Source organism: Podarcis pityusensis (genome assembly GCF_964106645.2).
Source record: "Podarcis pityusensis genome assembly, chromosome: 3".
Lineage (NCBI taxonomy): Eukaryota > Metazoa > Chordata > Lepidosauria > Squamata > Lacertidae > Podarcis > Podarcis pityusensis.
Genome location: NC_138026.1, coordinates 77,606,357 through 77,618,955, shown reverse-complemented (window position 1 = coordinate 77,618,955; position 12,599 = coordinate 77,606,357). Strand labels below are relative to the sequence as shown.

The 12,599-nt window shown below is 38.4% G+C and overlaps 1 protein-coding gene across 18 annotated transcripts in view; it reads right to left on the bottom strand.

The window, feature by feature from the left end:
- RYR2 (ryanodine receptor 2) overlaps window positions 1–12,599 on the bottom strand; it is a 260,198-nt gene that overhangs the window by 155,056 nt on the left and 92,543 nt on the right. For all 18 annotated transcript variants that reach the window (XM_080997555.1, XM_080997568.1, XM_080997565.1 and 15 more), the window contains 7 exons: window positions 11,812–11,886; window positions 9,980–10,136; window positions 8,506–8,670; window positions 8,013–8,134; window positions 7,008–7,191; window positions 5,466–5,601; window positions 3,436–3,531 (listed from right to left, as the gene is read on the bottom strand). In XM_080997555.1, the coding sequence (XP_080853681.1) occupies window positions 3,436–3,531; window positions 5,466–5,601; window positions 7,008–7,191; window positions 8,013–8,134; window positions 8,506–8,670; window positions 9,980–10,136; window positions 11,812–11,886 (935 nt within the window). The remainder of the gene's footprint in view (window positions 1–3,435; window positions 3,532–5,465; window positions 5,602–7,007; window positions 7,192–8,012; window positions 8,135–8,505; window positions 8,671–9,979; window positions 10,137–11,811; window positions 11,887–12,599) is intronic.

Genomic DNA, 12,599 nt, shown 5'->3' with positions numbered 1-12,599 from the left:
ATTGTGGTGCCCAGAACTGGACACAGTCCTCCACAGGCTATATGGATGGAATAAGAATCCATATAGCATATGGATGAAATAAGACGATGGTAAAACTGGAAGAACAAGATTAATGTGAATACTGCACAATTAAGAATGGGCATCTGTAATCAATCTTGTAACGAATGGAAATTTAAACATGAAATAAAAATACTTCATTCATCTTAAATCTCGCCGATAGGCACTAAAAGCAGGGAAATGAAATTAAGTACACAATTTTCATAACACAGTTTTGTTTAAATCTTTTAGATTGACTGCACAATTAACTGATAGCTTTTAAGAAAGGTAAAGGACCCCTGACAGTTAAGTCCAGTCACGAACGACTCTGGGGTTGCGGCGCTCATCTCGCTTTACTGGCCGAGGGAGCCGACGTTTGTCTGCAGACAGTTTTTCCGGGTCATGTGGCCAGCATGACTAAGCCGCTTCTGGCGAAACCAGAGCAGTGCACAGAAACACCATTTACCTTCCCACCAGGGCAGTACCTATTTATCTACTTGCACTTTGACATGCTTTCAAACTGCTAGGTAGGCAGGAGCTGGGACCAAACAATGGGAGCTCACCCCGTCGCGGGGATTCAAACCGCCAACCTTCCAATCAGCAAGCCCAAGGTTCAGTGGTTTACACCACAGCGCCACTTGCGTCCCATAACTGATAGCTTATATGTGATTAAATCTGAACAGCTCTTATACTACCTAATTCTGTAGTTTCAAATTCTGACCAACATGCTATGTACTAGGAGTAGGAATAATTCAGTTTTGCATCTCCTTGTTTTTTTAGGAATTTAAGTAAACGTTTGCATCATTTTTGTCACTGAAGGAATACAGACAAAGCTTTAATTCTTTGTGGTAATGTATCACAAAATTTCAAATGCCTAACACTGTCAAGGCAATAGAAAAGGACTGGGGTAACTGATTGTTAATATACAGCTTACAGAAAAATGTGCCTCACAGTTATGTGCTCTTTGTTTTGTTTTGTTTTGTTTTGTTTTAATTTGTTTTGGTGTAATATTATGTGAGTCCATTTTTAGAGCTGAAAAGCAGCATATAAATAATTTAAATTTCACAAATTAATAGTGTAAGCAAACGATGTAAATGTAAGGAATGGTGTAAGTAAGTTATAGAATTCCCAGCGCTGCAGTAGGGAATGTTTTATAACTTATAATTTGATGTATTCTTGGAGAAGATTAATAGTATGTCGAAACTAGAAAATGTCATACATTTTCTGTGTATCACAAGGGGTGTGTGAAAGATGCTCCTATAAAATGAGCAAACTAATTACATGAAAATTGAGATAATGAAGCCGTAGGAAGCCGTAGGATGCAGCACTGAATCACCTATGACCTCTCAATTAACCAAAATTACCAGCCAAATGAAGCAGCAGCCAGTGCCATTAAGTATCATTAAACTTAAATAAGATTCCTGCAATGCTGCATTAAGACAAGTTCCTTTAGGTCCAGGCACAATTGTCTAGCAGATCTCTTAATATAGCAGTAGCAAGGATGTGGCACACAGTTAATTGCTGCCAGCTGCTGCTGCTGCTACAGTCAGCACTGTAACATGGGATAAAACGAAGCCTGGACATACAATATGTTTTGTATGTAATGCACTGGGTAGTCTTCTATACCATTCTTCCAAATCATGTGACCAACTGCTTTTCCATGCCCACCAGAAAGAGGAAATAAATGGGGTGGGGAAACTTTCCATATTAGATATCCTTTTGTTTACAAGAAGGTTCACAGAATTATCAGCTAAGAAATTTGAAATTATCCTTGAGATCATCAAGTCTGACAGTGGCCAAACCAATTACATTTTACAACAAAGCATTCGTTTTATGCACTACTTGCAAGTTTCCCTCTTTAGCAGAGATATAATCAGAGGCAATCAGCTGTTGACCAACAGGAGTTTTTGTATATCTTCCTGTTGCCAGAAGCGTAATGCTTCTTAACAAAGTACAGAAAACACATAAGTGGTTTCCTTATCATGCAGATAAGCTCATTACCTGAAACTAATTCTATTTACAAATAAAGGTTTGACTGATTTAAATATTAAATAGTGTGATAATTTTGAATTATAATAAAAGGACCATTTTTATCTATATTATTTCCCAAAATTATACCCAGTGTCCCTAAGGGCAAACATATCATTAAAGTATTTTCAAAATGTTCCTCTTTTAATTTGAGAGAAGATAATGTGGGGAAGAATCTAAACTGTTAATTTAATTAAAATCTAAACTGCTCATTTGATTTTTATCTTAAAGCCCAAAGGCCAATTACATTTTTAATGAAGTAATCATATACAATTATCTCTGTTGAGTTTTAAAAACTAAATTGTAGAGCACTCCATCGTTCTTGGCTTCATAATCCAACCTGGAATCAGCTTCTAATTTGTAGCAAGTGACAAGTTATTGTCATTTAGAACAACAACAACAAATGATACAGAAGTCTCAAATGGCTGCCAGTTTATAATTTTATTCTATGTATGCTAAGATGCAGAAAAACAATTTAGGTATTTTTCAAGAAATAATAGGCATCATCCAAGAAAATGCTATTTAAAGTCTCATTGGAATCAGTGGGACATAAGCAGCAGTGGAAGGTGTGGTTGTTGTTGGTGCTGCTGCTCACCTGAACTCTGCTTGGTCACATCACTGCAGCTTACTGGGAGGTAGAGATGAGGAGGCTAATGGGCATGTATTGAAGGAGATCTTGTGGAGAGATGGTGGGAGGAAGTGTACCAAAGGGAGTGGAAGAAAAAGAGAGAATGATAAGGGAGTGTACTAAGAAAATCAGCCATGGGGTGGTGGGCACCACAGAGGGGGAGAGGAAGGCACCCTGCCCATGTTCAGTAGAGATTGTTGCAAGGGGGTTGTCGGTAAAGGAGATGGGAGAAAAGAGGCATAGGAATAGGATAAAGTGAAAGGTTGGGTACAAAGGAAGCTGCAGAATAGGAGGAGCTGGATACTTCAGAACTGAGTATGTGTGAAAAGGTGGCTGAGTATCTCCAATATGGTGAGCGGGGTGGGGAGAGAACCAGGAGGCTACCACGGGGTGGTCTCTGCGCAATAGGGGAGGTTACAGAAAAGGAAGTGTGGTATGGGCAGGCAGCCCCTGGTTTAAATAGTCTCAGCTGAAATTAATGGAACTCTTGCATATTCAACAAGATTATGCATGTATCTGTACAGCCGCAATCCCAGTTTAAGTTGTGTAAAATCATTCCTGCACATGAATCTTCTGTGATTTAAAAAACAATGTGTGTTTTTTACTTGCCCAAAGAGTAGAACTTAACACATGCTTGCCATTTTATTTTTAAAAAGATACAGCAGCAGATTGCACAACAGTGAAAGCAAGGGATTTTTTTATGGGCTGTCGAGTTTTGATTAAAAAAAAAAACAAACACATACCAGAAGATGCTTCCAGTCTCTCCAATCTACTAATGAGCCAATCAAGAGAGCCTGAAAACTGGGCACAATTTTTACGATTCCCTCTAATCAAAGCAGCTGAAAAGAATGAAAAGAGTAATTAGTTTTTTATTCTACCAACTGTCATATGCATTGTAATCACATTAGTTAATACAGAACATAGGTCTTAGTGTAAACCAACCTGTTTATACTTAGAAGCAAACACTTTCATATCAGTGGGGTTTACTCCTAGGTTAAGTGGGGTTAGGATTGCAGCCTTAAGTCATCTTTACAAAAGGTGAAAAATTCATAGACTTTGTTACCACATAGGCTGCATTCTCCATGCAACCCATCCTGAATAGCACACACTTTGTATTTTATTCTATATGGTGAAAAACCAACTCACATTATAAAATTATGTTTCCATGTCAATTTGCTTGGGCAAACCTTCCTCAGAGCTTATGCTCCCTCAGGAAGCTATGCTGAATGCCATCCTGACTCCTGTGTATTAAATTCAAACAGGAAAATATCCCCCATCACATTGCACTGCTTGGTCAAGTCCAAAGGCCTCTCCCACATCTACTTTTACTGAGACTAGCTGTTCTGAAGAACTAATATGGAAAATGTCCCTTCACAGGGAGCCCTGGGAACTCCTCATGGAAGACCTTCCACTCCCTCACTCCAGCCAGCATCAGTTTTTTTCTGCCAGTTAGTCTTCTCTGACTTGGATTCTGGAGAAAAATTCAGAAATTTCTAATGTTGTCCTCTCCTTGTAAATTAGTGTTGCCCAGATCACTGCTAGATCTGAGTCTAGTGAACTTCAACAGCATGTCTGTTCCCTGGTATAAATCACCAGACGAAATGGCTTGAGGGTATGTATAAGAAGAAGTAATTGTCGTCGTCATCCAAGACAAACCATCTTTCTATCCTACACAGTCCAAGCTTCAGAGCTAAAATAGCAATCAAGAAAGAATCTTAATAAACTCCCAATTTAGAAGCATCAGAGCTGCAGCTAATTTTACCACAGGTCAGGTAAACTCTACAATTAATTGTGGAACACAGATATTCCCTGAAGACCTATTGAGCCAGGAGAGGAAAATAAGTTCCAGAGCTACTCTTGAAAATAATATTGTAGAAGAAATGTATTACTAATAATGGAACTGGGAAACATAATTCATTATACTCACAAGTCTCACCTTCCCACACAGAAATGAACTACATTAGCACTATATTTAATTTGTGGAGTAACTGAGAGTGATTAAATTGTCTTATGAAGTAATATATTTGTAACTTTTTTTCAATAGCAATATATTTATGGAAGTATCAAATATCATAAAAAAACCATTTTCCTTTGGGTGGAAAATGCAATCAGTTTGTTACATATTATTTTTTAATTAAATTGATGGCTAGCCACAACATGGATAGAAACAATTTTATTCTGTATAAAGATTTCTGTCTTTATACTGCATCTGGTATGTATTAAAGGCTATGAATAATGGAAACATCAGCTATCTGCTATCAACCATACATCTTAGCTATAGCTTATGGAAAACAGGACTGAATGAACAATATTCCTAAATATTGGCCCAAACCAAAAGAATGAATACTGTAAAAGCACTTGCAGGGCAATATTTAAGCTTTATTCAGCATGAGATGCTTCAATTAAGCAAGTCAGAGATTTATCCCCTGCAAAGATTTTCTCTTTTAAGAAAATCCTATATAACTTCTTTAACGTAAAGAGTGGGCTTCACCTAGCAAACTCAGTCAGTTGAAGCCCTAAGCAAGGGTTTCTGCTTGTGCAACAAGGATCCCCTCCTATCACCTCACAGACACACTCCCTAAAATGGTTTGAGTGGACAGTAGAACCCAGAACAACACATGGGGAAGGGGAATCATTCTATTTGGTAAGCTGGGATGCTTGCACAGATGAAATGTCTGTAATAACACGATGCTGAACCCCTATGGGGTTTCATTAGCATTTTGTGTGTGTGTTTGGATAACAAAAATCGCCATTTCTGAAATGCATATCTTACCTAGTAATTCATACAATGAGTTTAGGATAGATTTCCAAGTCTCTCCCGCCTCCTTCCCAGCTACATCAGCAAAATGAGCTGCACTGCTGTATACATGTAAGCGATCAATGCATTCAAGCACCAAGTTGATCATACCCTACAAGAGAAATAGCGCTTATCTCAAATAATAATAAGTTGTTGTAACAGGGGAAAACAACTTGCAGTGAGCTTTGTAGGTACAAACAATAAAACAAAGGAGAAGGAAAAAGAAAACAATATAGGCATATATACGTGCACCCCAAAGCAGGCAAAATGCCAACATCACCCCAAAATAAATAAAAACACAAACCAAAAAAAGCATTCTATACCCCTAAAAACAAGCAATCCCACAAAATACCAAAAAAAACCACAAAACCTTAATTTTTTTAAAAATGGGAGGGCCTTGGTGGGTGCTAAGGGGGTTTCTAAGGCCACTGTGGTGCCCACATGTGCCCTGTTTGAAAATCCCAACCTTATTCCTTCTCTGGAGAATTCTTATTTTTGTATTTGTTCAAGCTTGATATAGCTCTCACTCCCTGCATCACTGCATTTTTGGGAATCATGCATTTGCAAGCATTAGCCATTTTTTTCTGGGGGGAAAGCTTTCAGTCACAGAAGTCTAGTTTGGGTGAGTAACCTGTGGCCTGCCAGATATCATGTCTCATGAGCCCCAGCCTGCATCACCAATGGTCCTAGATAATGGGACTTCTAGTCCATCAACCTATGGGGAGCCACAGGTCTGCAACCTCTGCATTAAAGCACTAAAGCATACTTTTACACTGTGAATGAGCCTCACAGTTGCAAACTACCCACTAGTCTCTCCTGGAATGGCTTCAAGGAGTATGCTTCTAGTTCTTACCAACCGAGATTTATTCTTACATTTGAAAAGGACACACTGAGATTAGTTTAATAAATGCTGAGAAATGCTAATGATTAAGCAGTATGTCAATGCTAAAATAAATTATAGCTCACTGCAACAAGCCAAGGTAGTTTATGATATTGACTTCTTCCAACAAATCATACTTTAATTAACGAGAGTTTTCAGTTAACAAGCCAAGATGGAACTAGTTTATAATATTGACTTATTTCAGCAAATCATAGCTTAATTAACTAGAGTTATCATTTGAAGAATAATGAGTGTGTGAGACTGAAGTTCACTGTTGCTGAATGCTAAACTATGGTTTAGGACTACATCCTAAATGATTTAGTGTTATGACTGTTCTTTGAGACTAGCAAGCAGTTCTTCTGTCACCCAACAAGGATGCTTCCATATGCTTGCAAAATTAGATGACCAGATAAATTCCTACACATCTTCCCCTAAAGTTGTTTGCCTTCAAAAACACACATAATACAAGGGGATACAAAACCACAAACTTTTCAAAACATTTTCTCTTTCTAACATGTTTTGTTTCCAACCAAACAAAAACCTGACTCAAAGAACCTTATGCAAATCATTATGTCAAGCTGAAAGAATTATTAACCTGTCCCAAAAGTAATGCACCAAAGGCAAACCAAGACTGCTACCTCTTCCTGGAAGAGATTCTGCCGATTCTTCAGTGCTCTTAAGCGGTTCTGCTTGTCTTCGTGCTCTAGATGCTCATCAGGTGGATGGAAGTATCCAATCAAGTCCTGGAGGCTAAGGCTGACTGACTCAATGGGTAAGTCAACTGTGGAAGACTTTGCTTTCTTGCTGAGATCATCAAGGCCCCTAAAATGAATTGTACAGCTCTTCTAAGTATGACATGTTCCCAGTCTGAGGAGCCCTCCAAACATTCTATTTATTGTGCATTCATGATTTTTGTGTGTGCTCTTGATGCTATTTGGGCAGTCAAACACAATATCACTTTCAATTCTGTTTGTGCCTACAAATCTTTCAGAGTAGTCACACTGCTTCACTTCCAATCAGTGCATATCCCATAACTTCCTGCTGAAACCCCATAACTTTTTATACTACAAATGTTATGTTTTATTTTTGTCATGTGTTTCTTGTGCTGCCCATTAGGGTAAGTATGGTAATGACAATTTAAATCAGGGGTGGCCAACGTGTGGCCCTACAAATGCTCTTGGACTCCAACTCCCATCAGTCCCTGTCAGCATGCCCAACAGTGCCAGGTGATGGGAGTTGTACTCAGTCATATCTGGAGGACCAAAGGTTAGTCACCACTAATTTAAATAGGCCAGGTTTCAGCCATGGTTAACATTAACCAAGGTTTATGGGCATGGTTGGTTGGTGGTTTATAAACTATGTTTATGTTGCAAGGCCTGGTTTGGATGATCAAATAAACCATAGCTTAGTATTTCATAAACCAGGCCATAGTGTCATAGGTATACATTGTGCTTTATGTGCTACAAGTGGACAAGTCATTGTTCCCAGGAGGATACAGTCTAAAATTTGATATAGGAGGTGACAACGGATGAATGGGGGGTGGGGAGTGGAGACAGTGGTAGAACGTTTGCTTGTTTAACTTACAGGTACTAAGGCCTAGCTAAGGCTAAGGTATTTGTTTTCAACCAGAACAAATCATGTACCTTATGAACCTGTTGAAAAGGAAGACGGTACTACGAATTACTCGTGCAGTACGTGACTCTTCATGCTGAGATCTGGACAATGTTAGGCCATCATCCATATGGCCTTCGTGGTGCATGATAGCCTGCCAAAAACAAAATCAAAGAACAAGGATCACAAAAGGAGAAAACTATCATTTTGTACAGAACTCTTCCCAAATGCTCAAAGTGCTTTACATGCTGAGTTCCAGTGAGCTCTGTCTAAAAAATAGCGCTTGTATAGGTTAAATGGAACTACATTGTGGTGGGGGCATGGGACTAGAGTTTCACCAGCCGCCTTCTAATCTTTGTAACATGAAATTCTGTCCCAAAGGATTCAGTGCCTACTGTTATTTTGACAGGGAAACACATTTAGTACTTGGGAAAAGTTGAAATGTAAAATGCCACACCGACAGTGCCTTTTCATTCGCATAATATTAAACATAAATATATGATATCTTTGTGTAAAACATCTTACCTTGCGTTGCACAGACCCCATTCTTACAGACTTCGCATCCACTGACTGGTACGTGAGCCACAATCCAGTGTCAACATGCTGTATGAAGCAGACTGAGTCTCCATACTTTATCTCAGGTGCTCCCATTCCTTCCACGTCTTTTCTTATACCCACATCCAATTTTTCCTTTTTTAAAGAAGATGCAATACATTAGCCCATACATTTAAAAATTTGAAAGGTGAAATATCTTTTCCTAAATAAAAAATAGTAAGCATTAAAACTGATAGCATTTGTGCGTACAAGCTAAAGGCTGACCTACTTCAATTAAATTTAAGTGTGTGTTTTTATCCTCCATAATACAACCACATTTCTCCAAACACCCATACATTCAATTTATTTTATATACGTACAACATTACTATACAAGCAACATTTTACTTACATGTTTATTTTTAATTCTTCTGTGCATGGAGTCTATATCATTTCACCATATACATTTTCAAGTATACTAATTCTAACACACTAACTATGCACAAATTTGAAAGGCATAATCCTGTCATCCACATCACCTGCACACAGTTGATTCCCATAGGCTCCCCTTCCCCCTATATGGGATATACGCATGTGTATATAAGGGTGATGAAACAAGATTAAACTGAGCCTATGGGAATCCTCCAAACTGGACTGATTCATACTCATAAAATTACAGTAAATCTAGCAGCATTTTTTCCAGCTTCACTCAGTTCTAATAAACTTAATGACATTGCGCTGAAGCTGTGATTCTTTCAGATCCATCAAATAAAAAGCCAGTACAGTACACAATGCACTTTAAAGCTATTATATGAACATTAAAGATTTAAATAAAAGTTTTAAAGATAAGATGCCAGTTTGAAGAGACAGAATGCAGCTTTTTATTAAGACTGACATGCTTCCATCTACTGAACAATGGGGCAGGAGTGTGAAAAGTCTAAAATGGGTGTGCAAAAAAGATTAGCCAACAGTGCAGTCCTCACCAAGCCAAACTGGATTTACTCCCAACTGAGTATTAGTTGGCAGCCCTAGATTAATACATGTTTTCCAACACTCTTATGAAATTATGTTTCATCAATACAAATACACATCTGACTTTAAAAGGGTCATGATTTAACTTATATAGAGAGTAATTTATGACAAACAGACTGACAGTGAAAAAGTGTATGAATGCACACTGTACTTTAAATGGAATTTGTATCAAATGCATAATATATCAGGCATGTAGGTATTAAGATCCAAAGAGTAGTGTTCCAGATGTTGTAAAGCCCAACATAACAAAATGAAATCAAAAGACAATTCACAACTTGCACCTTTGTGTACTTTTATGGTCCACTGCTATTTAATTTCATAGAGAGAATGCTACAAGCATGCACAGCCTAACTGCTAAGAAATTATAGTTCAACTGGAAATGTTAATGTTTCCATCAAGTTTACACTATCTGTCACTGCGCTTGAGTTTTCTACCTTGGAAGACCGAAAACAAAAGGCTGTAGATTTCACATCAGCTTTCTCTTTGTCTGTTAGAAGAAGGCTCTTGTCATCCATCAGGCTCAAATACTTCCCTGTTGTTATATGCCTTAATCGGAAAGGCTGGCCCCATCTAATGTGACTTCCACTCCACCTAAAAAAGGTTCAAATTTGCATTCTTAGATCATGTAACATTCCATAGTTAAATGTCAAATGAAATATGAAAGATGATTTAAAAAGTAATTTGAACTCAATTTTATAAAAACAACAATATTTTCAATTATTGAGTTAACATTTTAGTTTTACTTTCAGAATGAATGGCACATTGGCATAGCAGTGATTTCTTAGGCAAGATAACTTTAATGAACACAAGAAGCTAGCTGCCAGCAAAGGCTACATGCTCATCTCAACAGAGGTAGCAGATCAAGAGGTGTATTATTTGGGACAATAGATTTGTCTATCATTACAGATTTTGGGCACGCATTCGCAAGTGCTCCATGTGGACATCAGAGTGTACAGAGAGCTCTGCATCAAGGTGAATGGCTTGCAGACCACAAGAACTCATTGAAATTTGAAGCTTTCACAAGAGACACCTGGGTGGACTCCATTTCATTTATGTGCAGGCAGCTGGAAATGCTGCATCCAAGATGTTCTATTTCCCCCTTTCAAAAACATATGAATTATTTCAACAGGTGGAAGACACCACTTCATGTAAAGGCTGCATCCTTCTTTTCCTTAAAGGCCTACTATAGCAAGACAATTATGTGGCTTATGAAGACAACAGGAGAGATGGAGAGCTCAGTATTGGAGGTCTCACTAGCAGCAGCTGGAAAAACAAATGCGCTGTCATAACCATGTCACCTCACACCTAAAAGCTTCATCACAGCGAAGCCAGTCAGGTGATTTGCTACTGCTACTTGCACATTCAGAGAATCTTCTAAATTCTTCCAAGAACAGAATTCCACACACCCACACACAGCATCGTTTCATTACAACCTAGGAAACACAACTGGAATTCGCAGGTGCATACTTTCGCTTGTACTTTGTACATCCATCTCAGACTGAAAAAGGCAAATAGCAAGGTTTCTCCTTAGTTCAGCACATTTCTTTTGTGCTACCAATAGGGGGCAGCAGAACACCAAGTTCCGTTTAAGTTAGTGAGGCTCCTAGTCACAATACACAATCCTCACATAAGACATCAATTTGGCCTATAACATGCACCAATAGTAAAAGAGGTGTGAGTATGTGTGAAGATGATGTGTGAAGAAGACACGCCAATGCTGATTTCAAAACCAGCATGAGAACTGAGCAGTTGGATACTGTTGATAGTTGTAAGGCATTTATTGTATGTTTCTCGCATTATCTATAAAGGGAGATGACTCAATATCACAGTTAAATTGAAATTTAGGTAAGTATTCCTCTGTCAAGTATCAAGGATATGTGTTAGCCTGGACTGTAGGCTGTCATTTGTTAGACCACCTACCTAACAGCTCCTGTGCAATCCCAGGTAAGAAGGTAATGCACTTCTAAAAAAGTGCACAAGGGAAATGTAAAGGAACCTATTTCTCAGCATTTTGAAAAGCCTGAAACTGACACCTATCTGACAACTGTAATAGCGTCACAAACCCATATTGGAAATCAATTCCATGTGAAACTTTCACAGGGCAAAATTGTAGCTAATGATCTTGGGTAAATAAGTACATTTCCAAATTGCCATCAGTCTTTCAGCATAAACACAAAAATTTTCTCAAGAGAAAGCTTGCATTTTAAAGAGCGGGGACATTTGTTGCCATAATGGAATTGCATTGTACCAAAGGTTCTTTACTTACGCAACCCTCAAAGTCTCCAATCGCCAAAGAGAACGAGCATGAATCGACACGGCTCCACCCTCATAATGGACTGTTCTGCAACACAAGAGGAATTTTCTGAGTTTCCCAGACCTTTAGGCTGAAAATAGCTGATAGTGTTTGAGAGAGAGCTGATTTGGTTTCTTCAAAAAGAAACTGCTGATCCTAGTGTGCCCACATCCATCCTGCTTTCACCAGAGGCAATAGAAAGATAAACACCAAGCAAAGCAATACCACTCAGACTTTCAGCTCTCTTAAAATCTGCTGTCCATTTCCAGTCTCTTCTGGCTTCTTTCCAGTTGATATCCTACTGAAAGATTTGCATTCCAAGATATATTATATATTTTGGTGAGCTAGTAAGCTACCTTTACTAGTTAGGTAGGTAGGGCTGGCATGATCACATCAAACTAGTGTCCAGTTTATTTCTCTGAGATCTGTTTAATCAAATGAATATTTCAATCATTTCCTTTCTTCATAGATATTCCCTCTTATAATGAAAAAGTGCACAAATATGGCTATTGTACAACATATTACTATATATTAGACAGGTTTTGTTCATATTCTAGCACTATTTCCTTCCAGGAAAATAAGAGACTAAAGTAATTTCCCTTGCAAGTTCCCCTACAACCCAGGGAAGGGGAAGCTGTGCAGGAAACAGTGTACAATTGAGAAGTAAGTGAACTAAGAGCATCCCAAGACAAACCTGCCAGGTGGAATAAATATGAGGGAAAGGGAGAAAGCTCATGAGTGAGGAAGCTGCTATGGGGCAC